General features: G+C 34.5%; 2 protein-coding genes across 5 annotated transcripts; both read right to left on the reverse strand.

The window, feature by feature from the left end:
- Window positions 1–136: 136 nt before the first annotated feature.
- On the reverse strand, window positions 137–3,892 carry LOC125646308 (homeobox protein Hox-B9a-like). The gene is made up of 3 exons (XM_048872540.2): window positions 3,376–3,892; window positions 2,736–2,970; window positions 137–679 (listed from the first exon to the last, which is right to left on the reverse strand). The coding sequence occupies exons 1-3, from the start codon at window positions 3,722–3,724 to the stop codon at window positions 511–513; spliced, it is 753 nt and encodes a 250-aa protein (XP_048728497.2). The 5' UTR covers window positions 3,725–3,892; the 3' UTR covers window positions 137–510.
- A 12,888-nt stretch (window positions 3,893–16,780) lies between these two features.
- On the reverse strand, window positions 16,781–23,717 carry LOC125647227 (uncharacterized). Of its 4 annotated transcripts, XM_056139832.1 has the most exons (6): window positions 22,525–23,691; window positions 22,288–22,346; window positions 21,422–21,568; window positions 17,833–17,941; window positions 17,626–17,672; window positions 16,781–17,541 (listed from the first exon to the last, which is right to left on the reverse strand). In XM_056139832.1, exons 1-6 carry the CDS (start codon window positions 22,611–22,613, stop codon window positions 17,048–17,050), a joined length of 945 nt encoding a protein of 314 aa, XP_055995807.1. In that variant the 5' UTR covers window positions 22,614–23,691; the 3' UTR covers window positions 16,781–17,047. The 4 variants fall into 4 exon arrangements, with proteins under 4 accessions (XP_055995807.1, XP_055995806.1, XP_055995809.1 ...); XM_056139831.1 differs by having other exon boundaries at window positions 16,781–17,672; window positions 22,525–23,717; XM_056139834.1 differs by lacking the exons at window positions 21,422–21,568; window positions 22,288–22,346; window positions 22,525–23,691 and adding an exon at window positions 20,473–21,410.
- Between the last annotated feature and the right edge of the window lie 414 nt (window positions 23,718–24,131).

Raw genomic sequence — 24,131 nt, forward strand, 5'->3', positions numbered from 1 at the left:
TTTAGAGATATAGAGCAATAGACTTTATTTAGCCGAAAGGTATTACCAGTTTTAACACCTCACCCCCTGCCCCTTATAAAAAATTTATAACTGGCGTCATTGTTGAATTTGATAATAAAATAATCTCAAAAGAATATTTCAATTCCAATGGAATGTTTTTAAATCTTATAAACCTGTTGTACGAATACACAAGCTGTCCAGCACTCTCTGACAAAAAATAAGGGCTAATTTTAGGGATAAAATTACGAAGATTTAGGGTTAAAATTAGGAATTTCATACATAAATTGAGGCAGTTTTAGATATTTAAATGGTCTTACCTTTGCAAATTTGACCAGAAACTCACAACAAATACTCTTCGTGCAGGAAGGGCGTCTTCGGGCTATTTTTTAAGGAAATAGCAAAACTAAAAAATTTGGATATTTTAAAGGAATTTTAGGGCCGCTGGACAGCCTGAATACGATAAATTTAAATGTACATCAACTAGGATTTCACAGTTCATCTGGAGCACAGCTAAATGTTTGTCCACGTCACATCTGTCGTTCTCAGTGTGACGGCGCGGGAGGATTCTGACTCCGGAAGTGTATGATCCGCCCACGAGCACCTGCTTGTTTCACAGACACCGTCACTAGCACACCTTGGAATAGGAAAGTTGCTGCTCTGTTTGCCGATAACAAGGTTCCTATGGACAGAGACAAAGGCTCTTTTATTATATTTTCATCAACTGTTTTATTGTGAATAAAAACTAATTACTGTCAGATAAAGATTGATTCGTCTTGATAAAATTTTTTTTTTTTTTTTACATCGTTACGAAAAACACGTCACATACGACTTTTGCGATAAACTTTTTTGTATAATTCTAAAAATAATGTAATCCGCTAAATGAATTGTTGCTATGCAATTTTGATATAATTATGAACATCCATAAATAGGCTTATTTTTAAATTTTTGTGCGTTGAATTCCTTTTGCAATCAAATATTAATAGATTGTTACGGGTGAAGAAATGCCGTATTTCAAATTGAAAGTTAAGGTTTAAAATGAGAAAACACTTATTTAAATACATGTAAAGGTGTAATAGTTAACTTGTCTATTCATTACAGGTTTTGTAAAACTATATGATATATTCAACAGCATACTTCTTTAAATAATATAAATACATTTAATAATATTCAATCATAAACTAAATTATGAGACAAAACTTTATGTTAACAACGCAGCATTAGGTACAATATTTACAAACTACAGGAGGTAACTAATCTTGGCCACAATAAGTACATTTGAATTTACATTGATTTTAAATGCTGTAGTTTTACAGAGTAAAAATGACTTGTGTCCATATCATCCATCTTCGCTAGCAAGTGTCTGATTTCCTTATCTTTATCTCCGCGAGTAAGCGAAGATAATATCTAGTATTTACATGTAACAGTAGATAATTAAAACGGCCAATTAACAAAGACATTAGCTAAAACGCGTTCCAGAATTTAAGCAGACCAATATATATATATATCTATTATAATAATAATGATAATAAATAGATGAATAACTAAAATTAAAAAAAATAGATAAAGCCAAACAAACAAAGGCAGGGGGTAAGAGTGTTCAGTTTTGGTACAGGTATTAGGTACTAGCACACAGTTTTATTTTATACTACATCTACATGTACATGTATTCCGATTGAAAATTAATGTTGTTTTCTAGAGTAACACTTGCTAAGCATCTGTTTGTGTCTTTGCAATTTTACCAACTGAAATCGAAGGTTTCCTAGTCCAGCGTTAGTACTCACCACTGCCTACAGGTGTCTAAACAAATGCCTGGGTTGTTATTCGTGTTGATCCTTTTATCGGCGACACGGGGAAATTATACTTTTTCATTTCACATTTCTAAGAAAGGTGTAGAGGTAAAGAATTTTACACTTTTACTACAATCAAATAATTTGCCGACCTTTGGACACACGACAGACTTGGATATATTTGGTAATTAATCAACATTTTAAAAAAAAAAAAAGCAGCAACACTCGATAGGTTGATTAATTTTGGAGACAGGAAACATTTTTCGATATTTACTAGTACAATGGAGTACCATCTATAATCAAATGAGTAAGTTGATGTAAACCAGGGATTTACACAATGTTAACGTAGATAGGCTGTCGGCAAGTGTACATGTAACAGAGTGCCGGGAAATTTTGTTTTCTAAAAGTAGAACGGCGACACGGCGTTGTTCTAAGTACATCGATAATTGACACCTATGTCCGACGCTCAGGGCCGTAATTTAGACGTATGCCTGACGCTCATACCGTTAGAACTACGTACGGTAACTCTGGATTCCTGCCTACATTTTCAACTCGTATATTCTTAAAAAAAAAAAAAAAAAAACCTTTCCAATTTTGCTAATCCATTAGTAATTGGTTGGTGGGGGTGATTTAGAAATATTTTCCCGTTTTCCATGCATTCCTATAGTGAAATACGTGATTTTAACCCATATTATAGAGTTATCACTCTTTGTTTTGTCAAATAAATCAACTTTTATAAAAATTCATATAAATATCTATATTGACATAAAAAATCATTTAAAAATTATATTTTTAAAAAAAATTGACCGGAACGTAGGCGGCGAAACAATACTATCGTTCGCAGTTCTTACGGCATAATGAGCCTCAGACGTACGTCTTAAACATCACCGATAGTTGATGACGTTTCTATACGATTTCCCCTATTGAAAGATTTTTAAAACATTGTACCTCAAATGATGGTCCAAGTGAGCCTTTTCAATCCGCTTCTCTTTAGCACGTCTGTTTTGAAACCAAATTTTGATCTGGTTTTCTGTGAGACACAACATTTCTGCTAATTCATATCGTCTGGCGCGGGTGATATATTCGGTCCGGTTGTACTCGATTTCTAGTTTGACCGTCTGGTCGTTGGAAAACGTCGTCCTCTGTCGTCTGGGCCGGTTTTCTCTTCTCCGTCGTCTATGCACTAAAAAAGAAACCGTGGGAAGCTGACTGAACAGTTTTATCGGACAGGGTACTTTGTACATGAGGTTTTTTCTATTAACTTGGATGCAACTATGAATTGCCCAACAATCGCGCGCACACGATACACTTCGAGAAGTCTCCTCGGAATGCCTCATTATTTTTCATCAATCACACACCACACTTTATTTCTACACGACTGATACAACCAAGTGTTAGTTTTATAAAATGCCCCACTATTACTAGAATTTAATACTTCTTAAATATCCCATATATAGAGTGAGTTTGCCTTTAGAATATGTATAAACAGATATCAATACATTAATCATAGGCTATATATTCTTTTGCGCCTTCAAAACATTTGCAGTATTCTTTCCTTTCTTGGAAATTTCAAATCTCATAGACTTACTCAAACCAGCAAATACGGGAGCAAATGCAGGCAAGTATTGTCCAAAAGTAGGGGTGTTGGGTCCCCTATTCGCTTTCTTCTCAATTTTCAATGGATTGACATGGGCGTGGTTCGGAATTTTCTCGGATTTAGCCTGCTGACGTTTTGTTTCCCATAATCCCTTGCTCTTTAGATCCTCCAAACTTATATGGAATTCTTCACCGTTTCGTTTTAAACAATCCTTCCAATTTTGAAATGCTGAAAACTGTCCCCCAAATGAAGGAAGATGTGGAGATTGAAGATAATTGGAATAAAAACACCCATTTCTAGTATCATGATTTTTGCACTCTGTATCGTTTTGCACATCCATGTCGATTGGAGATTATTCGGCAGAGACAGTCCAGATTATAACGCGGTTCATTAAGAAGCCGCTACGTTGCGACCTCTTCCCTTCCAGTCGCTAATTTGTAAAAATACATTGTGAGAATACAAAATGTGGCACTACTTGTGAAAGAATCATCATCAAGAAAAACAGCTGCTCTTTTTCTTAGACAACTGAACCAATTAATGAAAGGTTTTAATTTGATGATCATTTAATTAATATGAAGGGATTTTCTACACGAAAAATGGTAATTGTTAATGTTACAACGGAATTCCGTGATCGCTTCAAGAGAACGAAATTCATTTCCGGCGATGGAATCTTGATTAGCTGAATTTCCGGTGCATGACAGCAGTCTGTCCCCGTTAAGGACCTCGATGTGGAATTTAAGCGTTGAAAATAGACAGCCATCTATGTAAAAATCATGAATATTTAATTTGTGCTCTTAATTAATTACAATTATGGCTATCTTAATTACGATCAAGCATCCTCAATATTAATTAAAAAATGAATAAGAATTACTCTGCAAGTGGTATCGCCAGACACGGCATTGGCAGTTTCTGCGTCACTTCAGTGAGATTCGCATTCAAATAAAATACAAAATTCCCACGAACAGCGTCAGTATCGACATGAAAAGAAGCATGCCTACAACAACGAGATCTAACATGAAATGATGACCAACACAAAATGAAGAAGAAAAGACTAAAACGCGGAAAGAAAAACGGAACGGAATTCAAGAATTAGAATTTTAATTTCAATGTAGTCGGATGTAGAGCTCATGTTTCTTGTTTTGTGTTGTATACAGGGCCGACACTAAATAGAATTTTACTTACTTAGTTAAGATAAAACCAAAAGTCGGGGAAATATGCTTTATTTTGATTAAAATCAAAATTCTAGAAATTTGTTTTGTACAGTTTTATCTTAATAGTTTGCATCATAAATTGATAAAGCACAAGTCCCACGTTTGTATAAGAATATTAAAAGCGTTTTACGTTAACGTAATTCCACCCTCTTATGATGTCATCAGATTTTGCAAGATTTATGCATGATAAGAAAATAAATTTTGTTGGAGCCTATTTCGATAGTTATTGTAAAATATCTTGTTAAAAATAAACTATTTCAAAAGTCCAAGTTACAGATGAATAATCTATGATATGTTTCAAAATATTGAATCCAGTGGTAATGACTCTGTTTCTATTTTTGAAATTGATATTTTTGTAAAATCTATCAATCGATAGATTCCCTTTATTTCTTACAGACATTTTGTATATTTTCATGAAGGAACAGTTTTGAAATTGTTATGAAAGCTATTACATCGTCATAAGCAGTTTTTATGAAATTTTGATAACGCTGTTTATTTCCGACAGTGATATATGATTCTGTTTATGTACGTCACATGTTAAAAAGTGTGATGACCTATGTCTCTAATGAATGGAAATAAATACACATTCTAAACATGTATCAGACAAAACTGCGAGTTTGGAGTTCTTTAAATACAAGAATCTTGAAATTTCGGTAGAGGTGTTAGGGAACAGCGACACATATGGGTAGAGAATAGAAAGAACACGCATAGTTTATATGCCCCTCCCCCTTCTCATGGCAAAACGTCTTTAAAGTACATGTATTTATATGTACAATACCCTGTATATGTGTACTTACAGCAGGAATGTGGTGTGTATTAAATAACAATACATATAATTCATAATCTTATTAAGTCAACAAGTTTAACATCTTGTGTTTGATTTATTATTCTGTAACTGGCAGAGACTCGGTGACCGCAGTACTCCAATCCTAAACAAGCGAGAACTTCCGGCAGTTTATTTCTAAACTAGATATACTCGGTACTTGTATCTTATTATTTAGATTAATGATGGGATGACCTCTCAATTCAAACATAAATTCTCTGTAAGCTTTTTAGCTATTTCATGTATAATGAAGAAAATCTTTTAATTCCTCTTACTAAAGTCATAAACTTCACTTTAGTTTTCATTGCTTCTGTTTCAATCTTTTTTCCGCTGCATCTCTTCGGGTTCAACGCTAATCTTCAGGATACCGGTACATGTACTTTCATTTTTACATAAATTGATTCCAAATGAGACAGACCTTTTATTCACACCAGACTCATTCGCTTTAAAATTTGACGTGATACATCAATGAATGTCATACCAGGTGTAGAACTTAAATCTTAAAAATACATGTATCTAAAAGTAAGCTTTATCTAAAGAGGCTATAATTGGGGAAAATTGATGAGAAAATGTTCATCAGGTGAAGGGGTGGAGGCAAACCGGAAAAAGTGGGTGGTACAGATAGGTGCGTTCTTTATAAGTTATAATGGTTTCTAAATACAAATACATTAGTATTGAAATATGAAAAGTGATGATAACGAACAGAGATCAATTTCTTAAGGAATATAAGATAGGGAGTTCGACAAACACGGATCCCCGGATATGCATGTACCAGAAGCAGGCCTGGGCTAATGATAATGTGTAATGGTACTGTAATGGCAGACAATTTCAGTGTAATGGAGGTGTAATGTGTATTAGGTCATTTCTGTATTACAAGTAATGGTAACGTAATGCATTACTCGTAGAAATTATACTATCTAGATAGCTCAACTATCTCTTTTGTTGCTTGTAGGAGTTACTTCACCTTTCACTGTAATGTACATTACGTTCCATTACTTCAAATATTTGATGATATTTTGGAGGTTTGGATTAATTGATTATAGTAGTGATTGGTTTTTAGATCTTGTGAACAAAACGACCAGATAGATGTTCTCTGAAAGATGAAACTTTTGAAACAATAACAATTAAATGCAATGAATAACTTAGATGTGTTTCCTAACATTGATGAATATTTGCTTATGTTACTGTATATTTAGAATTGATAAATCACTAAAAGAAATAATTTCTCTGCCATTTTTAGAAGCCTATGGCTCAGGTGAGCTTTTCTGATCGTCCGTTGTTCGTCGGCGATGTCGTAAATTTTTTCACATTTTCGACTTCTTCTCAAGAACCGCTGGGCCAATTTCAACCAAACTTGCCATAAAGCATCCTTGGGTGAAGGGCTTTCATGTTTGTTCAAATGAAGGCCATGTTTTTTTTCAAAGGGGAGATAATCACACAAAATGCAAAAATATGGTGGGGTCATTTACAAATCTTCTTCTCAAGAACCACTTGGCCAGAAAAGCTGAAATTTACATAAAAGCTTCCTGGGAGTGCAGATTCAAGTTTGTTCAAATCATAGCCCCCGGGGATTGGATGGGACCACAATAGGGGATCAAAGTTTTACATACTAATATAAAGGATAAAGCTTTAAAAATCTTATTCTCAAGAACCAATGAGCCAGAAAAGCTGAGATTTACATGAAAGCTTCCTGACATAATGCAGATTCAAATTTGTTCAAATCATGGCCCCCGGGGGTTGGATGGGGCCACAATAGGAGATCAAAGTTTTACATACAAATATATAGGATAAATCTTTAAAAATCGTCTTCGCAAGAACCACTGGGCCAGAAAAGCTGAACTTTACATGAACGCTTCCTGACGTAGTGCAAATTCATGTTTATTAAAATCATGGCCCCCGGGGGTTGGATGGGGCCACAATAAGGGATCAAAGTTTTACATACAAATATATAGGACAAATCTTTAAAAATCTTCTTCTCAAGAACCACTGAGCCAGAAAAGCTGATATTTACATGAAAGCTTTCTGATATATTTCAAATTTCAGTTTTTTAAAATCATAGACCCCAGGGGTAGGATGGGGTCACAAGGGGGGAATAAAAATTTTGCATACAAGAATATAGGGAAAATCTTTAAATATGAGCCAAGGTGACTCAGGTGAGTGATGTGGCCCTTGTGCCTCTTGTTTAAATATCAGTATGGTATGTAATGTTTAATGTAATGCACTCTCAAGTAATGTGTAATGTAATGTACATGTATTACATTTCAAATAGGGGTAATGGTAATGGTAGATTTTCTAAATAATGGTCATGCAATGCATTACATTGCTAAGTAATTGACCACAGACCTGACCAGAGGTGGGGTTAGGTACTTAGGAGAAGTAAGCATCCCCTGTCGACCGGTCACATCCGCCATGAACCCTTTATCTTGATCAGGTAAACGGAGTTATCCGTAGTCAAAATCAGTGTGCCAAGAACGGTCTAACAATCGGTATGAAACATGTCAGACAGTATTTGACCAAAAGATAGGTTTGAAGTGAAATGGTGGATTCTAAGGATGACTTCCCGTTTTCTGTATAATATCTGCCGCCGTAAAATGGCTGAAACATTGCCAAAACGGCGTAAAACCGCAATCAATCAATCCCTTGTACATATTAAGCCTTTTCATTTTGCAAAATGCTGACCTCCTCATAACATTATTGCAACATTTCCCATTCCCTTTTCTTTTTTAAGCAACATGTACCCATCATTTACATGTCGCAGACTGGTCGTAAATTGAGTTGATAAAAACGACTGCATACTATATGTATATTCAAATATTTACATTTCCAATGGTTTGCTTTTGAAATTTTTAAGAATTATGTTGATAGCCATTTCAAAATGCATACACTGCAGTTGTCTCCTCTATGTCGTCTGTATTACTCATCAGTGTCGTCTGTATCATTCATCAGTCTCCTCTGTCTGTGTCGTCTGTATCATTCATCAGTCTCCTCTGTCCGTGTCGTCTGTATCATTCACCAGTCTTCTCTGTCTGTGTCGTCTGTATCATTCATCAGTCTCCTCTGTCTGTGTCGTCTGTATCATTCATCAGTCTCCTCTGTATCGTCTGTATCATTCATCTGTCTTCTCTGTCTGTGTCGTCTGTATCATTCATTAGTCTCCCCTGTCTGTATCATTCATCAGTCTCCTCTGTATCGTCTGTATCATTCATCAGTCTCCTCTGTATCGTCTGTATCATTCATCTGTCTTCTCTGTATCGTCTGTATCATTCATCAGTCTCCTCTGTATCGTCTGTATCATTCATCAGTCTCCTCTGTATCGTCTGTATCATTCATCAAGCAGTCTCCTCTGTCTGTATCGTGTGCAACAAATGACGGTGATGACCACAATAAAGATGAGGAAATAAAGTCCGACAGCTAAACCAATCAGTTCCTTCACGGGGACGTAGCTGGTTTCAGCTGCATAAAAACAAAGTGTTTAAATCAAATAGATGATAGTCATATAATGAATCGGTAGACATATGCATGATTCTACAAGACTTGGTGTGGGTGTGGGGAGGTTCCTTTATCATTAGGTAGAATGTATCATGTGATGGGATCAAGAGTATGGTCATGTGTATAATCTATATGCATGTCCTACAGATGCATTTGGGTCGAATGTAATGACATGTCGACAATTTTGATACAGCCTGTAAATTATGTAGATTACCTGGTGTTTGTTGGCGGTGCCAGCTATCGGTCGTAGTCTGTGACGTATTGACGGATGGACTGGTCAGCGAGAGCCTCTGGTCGAATCTCATCTACAAAGTTCATAAATGTAAGTATTATGCTGTATAACATCTACAAACTCCATGAATGATAAGTATGAACTATCATGTTGTACAACCTCAGAATTTCATATATTTTCCATTTAATCTCAATTAATCAGTCCGCAAGAGATGTGCTGGAATTCTGACCTACGGTAGTGGTTATGATTATTGAGGGTTTGTGATCTTCAATATATGGCAGGAGGATTCTCTCCGAAGCATGCTGGAGGAGGACATAAACTCGTAATTGTCCTCCATAGCCCATAAACATGAAGTATAACCTCATCAGAATGATAAAGTTATCAACAACACCAAAAATCAATACAAATTTTAAACTCCTTATCTCCTACATATCAGTTGTTCTATGTCAAAAATATCCCCAAGAACTTTTTAAAAAATATGTTCCGTACTAGCGCTAGATTATGTGGACCAATGAATCCATTGCAAAACGCGAGGTGCACTCTTACTGGACGAACGACGGGCGCATCTTTGTGAAATTTCAAGAGGGGGGGGGGGGCAAAACCACCTGATCCGCCTTTACCACATTGTGTCAAGACCAGGGTCTGATTAATATGTTATGTTCTAATTCGTTCCACTCAAACGAACATAAATTATTTACAATATAACAACACACATGTTAAGAGAAAGAAGCGCTTATATGCTCGCATTTATTAATCGTACAAATATATTACAGTTTTCATTTCAACTTAATCTGTAATAATAAAAAAATTAGTAGAAGCACATCATACGTTCATAACTAAAACAATATCGTAACTTTGCGCAAACTGTGGGTGAGGGGGGGGGGGGGTGTAAATGCGGCAAAGAAAAGCATTCGAATGAGGGAGATCGTGCTTTGCTTGAATACCTGTTTTACAGGTTGAACGATAAAAATAGTAACCAATGGTAGTGACTTTAATTTAAGTCATAACATAGAACACGTGTTCTAGAACAAATGATAAATTAATGACCTCCATACGTATTCATCATCACAGTCGCATTTTGATTTAACATGATTTAGCATGCAGTTGTATTATTATCAATACCATTATATTATTATTAGGTGACTCTCTATAACTCGAAGTTCAAGGGACCTGGATAAAACTTCGAGAAATCGAGAGTTCGAAATTCGGAAATTGAAGGTCCACCGGTTATGGTTAAGATTTACAGTAACCGGAAATGTTTACCAACAAGATCATTATCGTTTCGACATGTTTTCCTTCACATTCGTCAGGTAGTTAATTTGATGTAGTTAATTTGATATCGAAATAAAGAACCTCATTTTTGCATTAATAAAAACATTTCAAAGTTTATGTATTTATTTGTTCATTAATCATGCTTAGAAAGGCATACAAAACCAAGTTCCGATGAAGCTTTACTATCGCAAACTAAACAAAGCACAATGCTATGTCGCTTTACCCAAAGCAAAAATTCTAATGAATGAGTAAAACGATGTTTTAGAGTACATGTAACTTTACACAAAGACCAAACTCGAGAAATTTAACAGTCTGAAGATCTCTAAATTATGTATAAAACTTACTCTCTCGTTGTCAAGTCAAAACAAATTTATATATATTTTATTCATAGTCAGATTACATGTATATAAAATTTTAATCATCACGACACAGTGACCACCCCAGTGTAAGGTGTAAACTGACCAATTAGCCAATTATATACTCAAGTGGGTCATCACCACAAAGAAGCGTGGGCGATGTTTCAACTATGTAAACACCTACCCCTCCGGCATTCAACAAAATCCAGGTAAGGTCCAAGTGGAAATTATTTCACGCTTGGGTAACAGTGGGTATACGCTATCACCACTTCGAGAGATCAAGAGTGAAAAACAGTGAAATTGTTGTACGGGACCCAACTTCACTCCGAGCGATCAAGAACTTCGAGAGATTGATAGTAAATTTGCTTTGCTATATAGTGAAAAAAAAAATCGGGACCATGATTTCACTTCGAGAGACCGAAAACTTCGAGAGATCGAAGTTCGAGCCATCGAGAGTCACCTGTAAGTGTAATTCTTGGATTTATGTTATTTGTTTCCTCTTTGCCTAATCGCCAATATTCACCCGATAAGATATCTTCTGTTGTATGATTAATAGAAATACAATTCGTTTCCCTCCTTGCAAGGCTCTGACCTTGAATTCCTTATTCAGGGGTGTGATTTTTCCTCTTTTCAGAGGAAATCCTCTGATTTGCTCAATTTTCGAAAAATATGAAACACTCTGGATTTGATCTAAAGTGACAGAAAATGATATTTTTCCAGGTAGGGTGAGGTGTTTTCCTCCCTTTTTGACCAATTTTCCTCTGATTTCTGAGGAATTCAGTCACATTCCTGCTTATTTTAGCCATAATGAAGATTCCCAAAATTGCGACTATTGTTTGACCTTCAACACTTCCTAGTTATGTTAAAACATTATTAGAAATCATTACAATTATGAATTGATATAGCTCTCTCTTTCTCTTTCATATTCTGGTCACGACATTGCGGCTTTAAAATTTTAGTCTTTTGAAATGCAGTTTGCTCGTGTTACTATAAATAGAATGAACTTGACCTATATTTTGGTCTCACGATTGACTCACTTTAGACCGTGCATCAAAAAAATATTATTGTTGAATAGTTTTGATCCCCCCCCCTTCTGGAATATTTTTCTGATTTTGCCCGTTTCTCTCCGAGACAAGCACTTAAGACAAATCTTAGTCGTAAGATGGTTTTGTGAAACTGGCCCCTGATTTATAAAATTTGGCAAATTTTTAGCAATAGCGTTTGAAACCCCCTTCTCCCTATCGGTGACTGACATTTTTTTTTTTTTTTTTTTTTTTTTGGTTTTGATTCTTGGAATTTTCGCTGCAATATAATGAAATAACCTTTCGTGACATTTTTGATACTTACGTTTGTGGATTAGAAATGCTAAAGGAATTGTTGGTTTGTTCTCGAACAATATGTGCCTGCAAATTAAAGGCGTTACATAAAAATCACCCAAATTAAATGTGGTATGTACCCTAAACATATAGAAATACTAGTATCATCAACATCCAGTAACTGATAAAACCAGAATAGTAACAAGATCAGAAAAAAATTGATTTCGTGTATGAAACCCTCCAAATGATAACCTAATAACACCAAATTATAAATTTCGTCTTTAGTTAGTTTTTTTAGTAGCGCTCACATGTTTAGAAATGTTCTTTACTTGGTTCACATCACGCGCATTCATAACACCGATGAATTCGCCACTTGGAACATTATTGGCCACGTTCAATTTATTGACAATTTGCATGGGAGACATACCACTTTCGGAATCTTCTTTAATTTGTTCTATGGCGGACGGACATGTACGCACAAATTCACATTTTTCTTCATTCTTGTTGTCACCATGAGTTAACGGAATGTAGACGGATTTGTCACCGATATAACGCACTAGCACTTGATTTTTTTTGTTGGACTCCATAAAATAAGCGCTACGAGTAAAACACGTTGAGCCAGCGGCTTTTCTGTTTCGCGAAGACTTGGTACAGGCTATTTAATCTTGAAATATTTACGGTGTAGAATATCTCCCTCGGACGACACACAAGAACTTACTACTTGTACAATTTTACCTGAAAGTTACAATATCAAAGATGAGTGGAAACCTTTTTGAATAAATGAATACAAAAGAGATACCGTAGTTTATTGAAGTACGTTGCTTATATATTTCTTGTTAAAATAAACATGCCTCTGTTCATTCCGGTACGAATTCTTGTAAACATTCACACAAAATATCACAGTTTATAATTACTTGACACTTTGGGTCCATACATGAGTGGAAACTTTACCAAGCGAAAGCATTTAAAATACTAATAGGAGATTTTACAATTTATTGAGATACCCTGCCGTACTTTGATACACTTCTTGTCGAGTTCGGTCCATTTAGACATGATTTATGAAAATACCTTATCAATTTATTTTAACGAGTTTTATGTGTTCTAATAGCCCTGGTTCCACAGATGTAGTGTAACCTTACCGAATGAAAACATGAATTTTGCGATTTTTTTCTTATGTCATTACCTCCATTGCGACCTATGATTTTACCTAAAAATGGTCCATATTTTCCCATTCCGACAAGGGTTTCATCCATAGATTAAGGTACAATCTAATTAAACTACATATATTCTGATAGCTGTAGTATCATAAATGAATGGAAACTTTTCCGGATGAAAAAATATTCAAATATAAATAAATTTAAGTTTACTTAAGAATTTTTATAGTAATCAATAAGTATCCTCCTTGAATGGCATAGTCTGAGATATTGTATGGTTAAGCATGATGATGGTTATTTTGTCCCGTGTCTGAGGACAGGCAGAGATTGACCAATCAGATTCTAACAATTAAAATTCCGGCCATGCGGTGCGTCACTCTGCCTCTTCTCCCACCTACAGCTTTGGAGGACGGACGTTTTTTCAAGTTTGTGAGTTACCTCCTTCCGCCCCTCCTCCGCCAATTTTTGTTGTTATTTGAAATTTGTAAAGCATTTTCAGACCCATTTTCATAATTTTTCGGTTAAGTCTAAGTTTTAATTACTGGAAATTTGGATTATCTCCCTTTACAAAATTGGTTTATTTTTCATATTTACATTTTGTGTCTGTTAAAATTATATGACATTGTTAATAATACTTTTGAGAATTTCAAACAAATTATTAAACGTCACAAAGGTGGCAACACACGACAAACTGTTCTTCAGGCTTTTTATTCATTAGAGGAGGATAAGATATGGTGATTTTATTGATGAGAGGATTTTGGAAAGAAAGAAGCAAATTAATGGGTTACTGGGCAATAAAAAGACTTATTGCATTAATATAAAAGAGATATTGTAGTTTACAGGAAAAGGACTACTCAGAATTCTTGTTAAAATTTGCACACCTATCTTCATTCCGGCAGGATTTTCTTATATTTACATGTATCTATAAGATATCTCCAACAGTTTTAGATTTTGTAAACGGCATGAATCTGTAAATATGTTGAAACTTTACTGAATGAAGATACATATGTACTCAAAGTAGTTTAGGAGATATCGCCACTTAAACGAGTCTATTCCTTCATTTTAGATTAGTATTTTTTTTCGAGCTCGGTCCATTCCGGCAAGGTTTTTAAATATACCTCGGTAATTAATTTCAAATATTTTCATATATTCGAATAGCCCTGGTTTCACAGATATGCGGAAACTTTACCGAATGAAAATATATCAAGTATTTGCGGAGATATTGTGATTTTAATTCATGTCACTAATCCCATTCCGGCTTTTACACCCGCCCTATATACAATGTACATGTACAAGTTGTCGTGTCTGTGAGATGTCCATTTTATGACTTGTATCTAAAATATTTTACACATTCAAATTTGGGTTTTAAAAGTTTATACGTGTAAATATGACAAGAGAGGTCCATAACTTCATTACGTAAATCATAAAATCATTGACTATACAGTTATGATTTAATTTATCTATCTATTCATGATGTTTTGCTGGGTCTTGCCTGAATCGGGACAGCTAAAACATAATCTGGAATTTATCCAACTATTTCATTGTAATGTTTTGATGCTGAAAATATCGTAAAACTGTAACAATTTAATGAATACTCGTACCTTATTTTCTGGATTTCACTACTGAAATTTCATTGTTGAGTCTTCTATTTGAAGTGAAACTATGAAGGAGTACTATGACGTTCGTGGGACTGCCTCATGCTGCGTAATGAATTCACACAATTAATTTTGAGGTTTTATTTTCCCCGACATGAGTGAGCTTGTAAATCATCTTAATTACTTTGATTACGGATAATCATGTAATTACTCAGAACTTTGATCTTGATCCCCAAACGGCCCAAGCCGCCCGGCACACGGAGGAACGACTGAATCGCATTACCTCACTCCAAATTACACAATATGTATCAATGCTTTATTCTCCTTACTAACAGTACAAAGGTATTGAGAAAATACATAGAAGTATCCATACAAACATACAATATGACGTGTTCACAATATATACATGTATGTACAAACTGCAGCAATATAAACAAAGTCATCATAGAGGGGAATTTACTTAATTTCTTAACGTGACAATATTGTAAGACTTAAAAATAGATTTTGTTGTCAATACATTTGGTGGCGATCTTTTTCTCCATTTAATGCATTGATTTCTAATTCTAGCAAATCTACTATACATTTAAACAAATAATGGCATGGTATTAATCACCAATCTCATTGTCATTACACAAGGTACATTTTCTTTGGGATCTTTCTTTGCCGTACCATCTGCAAACTTCAATAGGTAATCGATTATTACATGTACGTACAGTAATCTACCCTTCTATATTCCAATGCCGGCGTGAAGCGTTGCCGTTCATACATATATATTTGTACTCTCTTGTATTTTCGAAACTGAAACTCCTTACATGACTAATATAATGATAATACTAGAATTTCAGTGGCTTCTTCAGTCAAATATTTCACGTACACTTTCGATTTTAGAATAATTTAGCATAACTGTATCACTGTTCCTTTTCACATGACCTTTGAAGATGAGAGTGTGTCATCGAATGTTCTCTCTCTCTCTCTCTCTCTCTCTCTGTGTGTGTGTGTGTGTGCGCGCGCTCACGTACTGCGAGCGTGATATAGCCTAATTCCAGAAAGAAAAAAACTACACCGTTTGTATACTCAGAGATTTATTAATTCAAGGACGAACTAGTTTGTATATTTTACAAATAAGTGTGCACGATTTTATCCAATGATTTCACATTGGGTTCAATTAATTATAACCCCTTTCGACAATTCAAGAATACCTGCACAGGCTGTCGCACTATCTCGCCTAAAATAGCGAAATTCACCAATCACTTATATGCAACTTAAATTGATAAAAAAAAAAAAAAGAAAAACAAAGCGGTTTTTTTCTTCTTTACATTAGTGAACCACTTGCCTACCAATGTCATCCGATATAATCATAAGAATACATTAGCAGCAAATATTCTGAATTAACCAGAGATGTAGAAACGATACAGTTAAAGTTTTAGGTGTGCGAAGAAACACGAGTTCTGTCTCAGGGTATTTTGAAACTGGGAGGCTGCCTATGAAAATCATTCGATAATTTCGAATTTTTAAATTTTGGTTTCATTTAGTATTCTTGTATTATTAGAAATTGTTGTGATGAGTAATGTTACAATTGAGATCAACTGACAAATTGCAGCAAAAATTGGGCCTATTGAATATACTCTTATCACATCCGTTACAATATGTATACATGTACATGAATACAATTTTGTCAACACAGTGTGTGCTAGGTTGGTGGGTCAAATTTTTTTTTTTACTCTGGACTTGTCCAGCCATTAATTTTAGAAATTTCTAGAATGCTCCAATATGCGCCCTCTATATGCAAAGTTGCGTAACTCAACAATCAAAATTACCTCCCCTTGTGCTAAAAATGAACAGTACTTTGTAAAAGAGATAACTCTAATAAGATATATATATATATATATATATATATATATATATATATATATATATATATACAAACCTACAGTTTGTCAAAAAATAGTTTATTTCATAAACTTTATTAAAAATGGCATTGTATCACTATGGCGGTGTACAAATTCAAGCAACGGAGAATAACTTTTCAACAAGGTTTTCTCGCAATTGTATGAGATAGGGCTAGGATATATATGGTGTGAACAAGAGAATGTTTGCACTATTAAAAATTTCCAATAAAGGTTGAGTTGAACAAATTAATTGTTCTTCCAAGTGTATTATTAAATCACTTCAATGAAAAAGACATTATTTCATAAGTATACTATTTGGTTTTTTGCTATTCCATTTCCACTTTTCTGTTGTATTTAACAGAACTATACGGACGACATTTCGTTTCGGATCTAGACATGGTAGGATGTTTCTTCTTGTCAGCAGACATTCGGACCTCAGCATTTGTGTTTTGTGATGAAGTTTTTTCATATTTCGGCTTCATTATTCCATAATCATCCATGCTAATACTGGCAGTTGTGTTATCCGGCAAGGCAGGCATCTTATCAAAGTGTAGGTGGTTGTAGTCATCTGAATATCTGTTATAGCCTCCATAATGTCCCGGGGCTAAAGTCTTAGAGCGGGTTAATTGATTCCGCCATTGTGCGTATTGTCGTCTGGGTAAACTTCTGCAGTGGTTTTTAGGTATATTACGGTTTGGGTCGTGTTTTAGTGACGTACATTTTCCGGACAGACTAATAGCCGAGTTTTCCATCATTTGCGATTCTCTAACATCATTATAAATACATTCCTGTTCTCCATTTTGGAATGTACATCCATTGCCTGCAGGAAAAAAATCGACAGAAATTTTTATAGTTAACATTTGAATTCTAAGACAGGAAAGAAAAATATAGATTTCAAAGTTACCTGGGGCCACTGTTTCTCTAATTTCTCCTTCCTTTTTATTCTGTGCCCTGAGGGGAAAATATTTTTTGAGTATACATGTATAATATATAAATTCGTGTAAATATATTTCACATAACAAATTTAATATGTTTTGGTAGTGTACCATTATTGGGCCATGGAAATATTAACTATCATATATTGTGACAAATGTGCTGTGAGTCCACCTACAGTTTCAGCAATACAATCCAAACTGTTCCAACCAAAGACAGGACCAGCACCCCGCCCACAGCTAGTACGACCGGACTTAACGCTTCACCGGATTCACTCTGTTTTGTATCTACATAATGTATATATATATAAATACAAGTTTGTCATATCTAATTTGATGTGCAGAATTTATATGTTGATCATTTAAAATGTGTTAAGGAATCAAACACGTTCTGAGCATACTACTGTACCACGTAAAGGTGTATGATTAAAAGTTTAAATGCTTTTACTTAAACGTGTTGGAATCCTAGAATAATGTCGCTAAATACTAATAACTTCGTTGCATGTACATTTTCACACACACTAAACCATTTATGTTTGTCGAAATAAACGAAATGTGAAGATAGCGAACAGTGATAAATCTTATAACTCCTATAAGCAATACAAAATAGAGAGTTGATGGGAAGATATACCAGAGGTGGGATCAGGTGCCTAGGAGCAGTAAGCATCCCCTGTCGACCGGTCACTCCCGCCGTGAGCCCTATATCTTGATCAGGTAAACAGGGTTATCCGTAGTCAAAATCAGTGTGCCAAAAACAGTATGAAACACGTAAGACAACATTTAACCCAATGATAGGTTGTATTAGCAAACTAGATCGTTAATATAACGATAATAGAATTTGCGAAATGCTGACTTTAAACGAGACTGTTAGAACCCCTGCACCATCAACTTGTTTGTCAGTAGCCTGCTTCGATTTAAAAACTGACCATAAGCAGAATATGCTCTTGCGTATCGAAATAGTCGAGATATATATACACCATATGCAGGTGATAATGGAATATTGCTACATGAATATGGAAAGTTGACGACGGAGAAGCTGAAATCATCCCGTTTGTCATAAAGTTAAGTTGTTAGTTTGCCGTTAATATCTACTTTCAATAAAATATTAAAGTATGAAGCAGAAGTGGACGACTCTGTGGTATCTTTTATTTGGAGTTCACTGGGATAAATGTATATCGAATCGACATATGAATAAAAATCATTATTGTTAATAGATAATACGTTATCGATATACATATGTACATGTATCACTGGTAGAATTAGAGGGGTCGTGGGGGGCGCGTCCCCCTAAAATTTTCAAAGTTTAGGTTACAAATCAGTGCGTACTATAAAAAGAGGGAAAATCAAATCATATCTATAATAATTGATTCTAAAAGGTGAATGTCAAAATACATAAAGTCCCTAACTTCGTATTTTACATAAGTAGGAGAAATAATCTTGCTTTAATATTGTACACACATAAATGAATAAATGTATAGAGATTCCGAGTTCATTATATCTTTTTGCATTAGAAATACTAGTATGCGTTTCTTGAGAATTGTTTATATATACCTTGGTTTAATTTTTTTTGCAGTCCTCCCTCCCTCCCTAAAATTTAGCTACAGATCGAAATGTAGCTCTCAGAAAAAAATAGTGTTTTTCGTCACAATATTTTTTCAGAGAGCTACAGTTCTGCAGCTACCCAAAAGCATGTATTAATTTTTTATTGACTATTATAATTTTTTGTTAAAAAATCTATTTCTTATTTCAAAAACGAGAAACATCTGTAGAGGCAAGAGGCGTGACATGTGATGAAAATCAATTTTAACGAGACTTTGCGTCGAAATGATATGAAAGGTGGATACTTGAATGTAATAGCATCATTTAAATTTATCAACACCAGTATATCATTAATTCCACGATGAATAAGACGAAACACTGATATATATCTACGATTTTTCGTCAGATACAAGTATCACTTAAAATTCTTAAAAAGTATATGTAACATAAAAGTTTTGTTTAAGAAGCAGACAATTTAAAAGTGAAAAAGAAGTGCCAGGAAATGCTCAGAATACAGGATTTTGCACCATTTACCGCAAACCCCTGGCCTATTGGGAGTAACCTATAAATCAGCCTTTTTAAAAATTTAAAATCAGATCTGAGTATAGGAATAAAAATGACTAGAACGTGAAAAAAAAGTAGTGAAAACGAAATCATTTGCATGTATAACATGTCTCAAGATCTCCTTAAAATGTTATGTACACAAGCAAAAAAGGTGTAAATGGGTGGGGTTGGAGATTGTGAAAAGTAGGTAAAAGATCGATCAACTGCTAGACCCCCCCCCCCTTTCACAAATTCCTGGATCCGCCTATGAGGTGTGTGTAGGGGGGATTCAATTCCAAGAAATACAAATAAATGGACTCAAATCACAGCTCAATGACGAGCAAATAAGTTTGACTAGAAAGAAATTTACCGATGATAAATTTTGCCTCATTTGAGTAGTGTTGATAAAGGTGCGTTTCTGTAGACCACCTGCCTCTGGAAAAAATCCCCCCCCCCCTAACCAGAATTCCTGGATCCGCCCGTGTATCTAAATGTCGATTGAAGGCCACAGCAAGAAATTTTTTTCTTCTCGCGTAGAAGTTTTTGAATAAATTCTGCTTCATTGGAATATAAAAACAGGTCATTTAACAAAACAGCATAATTCATGTATATTTAAAAAAAAAAAAAAAAAAAAAAACCAACCAAAAAAAACAAAACAAAAAAAACCTTCCTCATGACTAAAGATAAACATGACTGTGTACTTATGACAAGTGTGTTAAGACATATACATGTAATACAGTATATAACTTCCTGGAACTGAGTAAACAAAGGGGACGAATAGCGGAGAAACCCTTTGTTCCGGAAATCACTGACGACTCCACCAAAGTATCTCTTGTGGTACACATGTAGTAAAACAAGATTTATTTCCTCCGTAAATTTATCTGTATAATGGTATCGTAAGCCTATAACTATATCAAATTTACCCGACTTCATTTTAAAAAATACAATCTTTCAAAAATTCGATGGCACAAATTGATATTTATGGAGGCGCAAATTTCTTCATGTTAACATGCTAAAGGAAATTTGACTAATTATGCATGTTAAATATGACACGCCTTTAAACGTAAATGAATAGCAATTAATAATAAGCATTTTTGTGTTGAGGAAATTCAGACATCTTTGAAATATTTTAAATGAAATACATTTTAATGAAAAAGATGAAAAACAAAGAACTAATGGCGGGTGTGATCAGTCAACAGGGGATGCTAGAAACTCAGAGTTCCTTAATATTGACGTTTCACTATCAATGACTTCTGCAAACTGAGCGAAGGAGACACGGGAATGTTCGAATAAAATTACTCAAGTTCAATTATTTGAAATTGAGAATGATGAAAGTTATCAGATCAAGTTGAAAACTAAAGACCGTTATTGTAAAGTAATTCGTAGAGAGCGTACGATCATTTTTCAATAATTACTAGTGTGCTATATGTCCTTATACTTTTAAGGAAATAATCGACTTCTTGAAAACAAACCTGATCTACATTTAAGTCATTTCATTCGCACACAATGCATGTCAAAAACCGACATGTTGCAAAGTATACACACTGTTCAGATAAATTGGCAGTTTGACGAGTTATGCCCCGTGGTGAGGTGAAGGTTGATTTTAAAACTTAGCAATATTGACTTGCTTTTGACTCTACTTGCGCGTGATCTGATTTGAATTTAGTATGTGATTAAGACACTTACCTGTAACGTTATGGGAGATCTCGACACACCCACTTCTTGGATCACATCTTTGATCCTGACTACAGTTACACTTCTCACGACACCCGTGTCCGTAAAACCCAAACTCACAGCTATATTGACAATCCTTTCCCCAGGAACCAATGCAAGCTGAGGATTAAAATATACAACATAATTTCGCCTCAGTAGTTCTATATGTAATTGATGAACGATATACAATCCACATTTAAACGTTACAATCGGAAACCTTCCCGGTCCTATAATCTCATGATCTTAATGTCTTCATTCCAGTCGACAACAAACATTACGCGTATGTTCATTGTATGGATTCCGTAAACTGTTAAAAATCACTGTTATTTTCCCTCCTCTATCTTGGATGCATTAATTTTGATCATGTTTTAAGGAGGTATCCTACACAAAAGACATTTGATATAGATGAAAAGTGGAGGATATTTACAACAATATTTTGAAATTCACAATTTTCAAATTTACTTTATTTAGTCAAAAAAATGCAGTTTTAGTAAAAAGCAATCTAACAAAATATTTAAAATCCCTGCTGGACTCGAACCCGCGATCTACAGTTCAGCAGTGGACGTGCGTCTCCCCGCTCCCCTCTTTTATTAGTCGATGTGATAACCTATTGACCTATTCAGGTAGGCGATGATTTTTCAAAATGAAAAGACAAATATTGCTGATATTCATATTTCCATCCATGTTTTAAAAGGAAGTCAGGCATTATTACCATGTAGAATACCTCCTTAGTATTACTCTTTCATATAGCTCGTAGTACGACGCAGACAATGTGACAAATTCATAAGTTATCAAATCAAAACTAATGAATGTGATCTAATAACTGTGGTTCAAATTACCTTCGCACGTGCCAGAAACATTTCTATAATCCTGACAGCATTCGCTCTGTCTAGTTATACTGGAAAGTAATATAAGATTGATCACCATGCAGCTCGACTGATAAAACTGAAATCTTATAAATATACATGTAGGCCTATATCATAATGTTATCATTTCTTTATAAAACGATTTATTAACTATGGTCGACATTTTAACTCTTACTGATTATTCTAATATTATAACATTGTTATACTCACTTATGGACACAAATAGCAATGCTGCCCAATGATGAAAAAGGAACAAAAGTTGTGAAATATATTACTGACAATAATCCTCTGCATGTCATTTTGCATATATACCGATTAACGAATATTTACAAATGAAAAGACCGGTGATCTATTATACATTATTATATACAGTACAGATTGACTATTATTAAAGTATCTATAAGTGCTAATTTCCATAAAAACTTACATGTATGTCCTTCAAGATTTTGGACTTTGTACATTTCCTTGTGCATTTTTAATAAACATGTTTATCAATGCCGTTGTTCAATACCAAATATCTGTTTGCTATATATTATTATCTACATGTATGTCCATTGAATCCTGGCCCCGTTAAAGAAACTCGGTTCGTATCGTTAAGTGCTTTTTGATTAACTGAAATCCCAGTAAGATGCTGCGTTACTAGTTTGGTAATTATAAGAAATCTATTTTAATAAGAGATGGGTTTCATGGAATATGACAATAAACAAGAAATGAATAACGGTGAGGATTGTTATGTAAACTGATTAATGTTTTAGCAACTTTTGTCATCTCAAAAAATAGCATAATGATCCATAGAATTTCTTGATCACCGACAATATAAAATGTAATGGTCAACTATTCATACTGAGTCCACAGAGAGTCGATTCTTGTTGTGAATAGACGGGTTTTTACATGTCTGGGTAAAACGTGACGAAATTTAAAATGTACACACCCTAGGTTTTTGTTTTCAGGCCTTTGTAGTTTAGTTTTATTGCTAGTTGTTTCTTCTTTTTGATTTCATTTACACGTCCTGAAGAACGGACAAGTTGTCCCGAAAATTTGACAATCCAATAATGTTCGTGTTAGTCATTTTCTGTGCTTTATATATACATTTGATATTATTTATTTTATATACTATCACACTGACCTTTCCTCTAAAATGTAAAGCGTGTTTTAGTTTCATTCTGTTCGTTGTATCATTTATATAATATACATTTCCGACTTCCAGAAGAGGAAACATTAGATACATGTAATGTTGCAGAGAAATCAATAAATATTTAAATTCCTGGGTCAAAAATTCATATTGCCAAACTCAGTCATTGTCACTCTTTCATTGTGATTCGAGTGATAGAAATGTTTGGTAAGGTAGTTTTTATGTTATGGATGTACAAATGGCGAAGTTTAAAAACTATAAAAATGGCGGTTAACATCTCCATCACATGTTTTACTAAAATGAAATATATCATTGTGATCTCATGATGTATGTACCGAAACCAGTTTTAAATGGTTTTTAAATCAATGATTAATTTGACATGTGAACAAAACTAAAGCAAGTTAGTCTACGAGTACTCTATTGGTCGTCTATAATCTAGTTCTGTCAATCCGGGCACTTTGATTCCTTGAAATTGCTTAAAAATGAAGTGTCTTCATTTGTTAATGAAATACATAACATGCAAAAATGGCACAAGGAAATATTACCCATTGTTTGAGCATTCGGAGTGTTGGGATGCCGGATATTTATGACGATAAAGTCTTCCAACATCTACATGGATATAGCCGCGCGTCTGTGCCTCTTGATGACTCATAATTAAGAACAGCTCATTTTAATTTATCACTGA

This window comes from Ostrea edulis, chromosome 6, assembly GCF_947568905.1.
Source record: "Ostrea edulis chromosome 6, xbOstEdul1.1, whole genome shotgun sequence".
Lineage (NCBI taxonomy): Eukaryota > Metazoa > Mollusca > Bivalvia > Ostreida > Ostreidae > Ostrea > Ostrea edulis.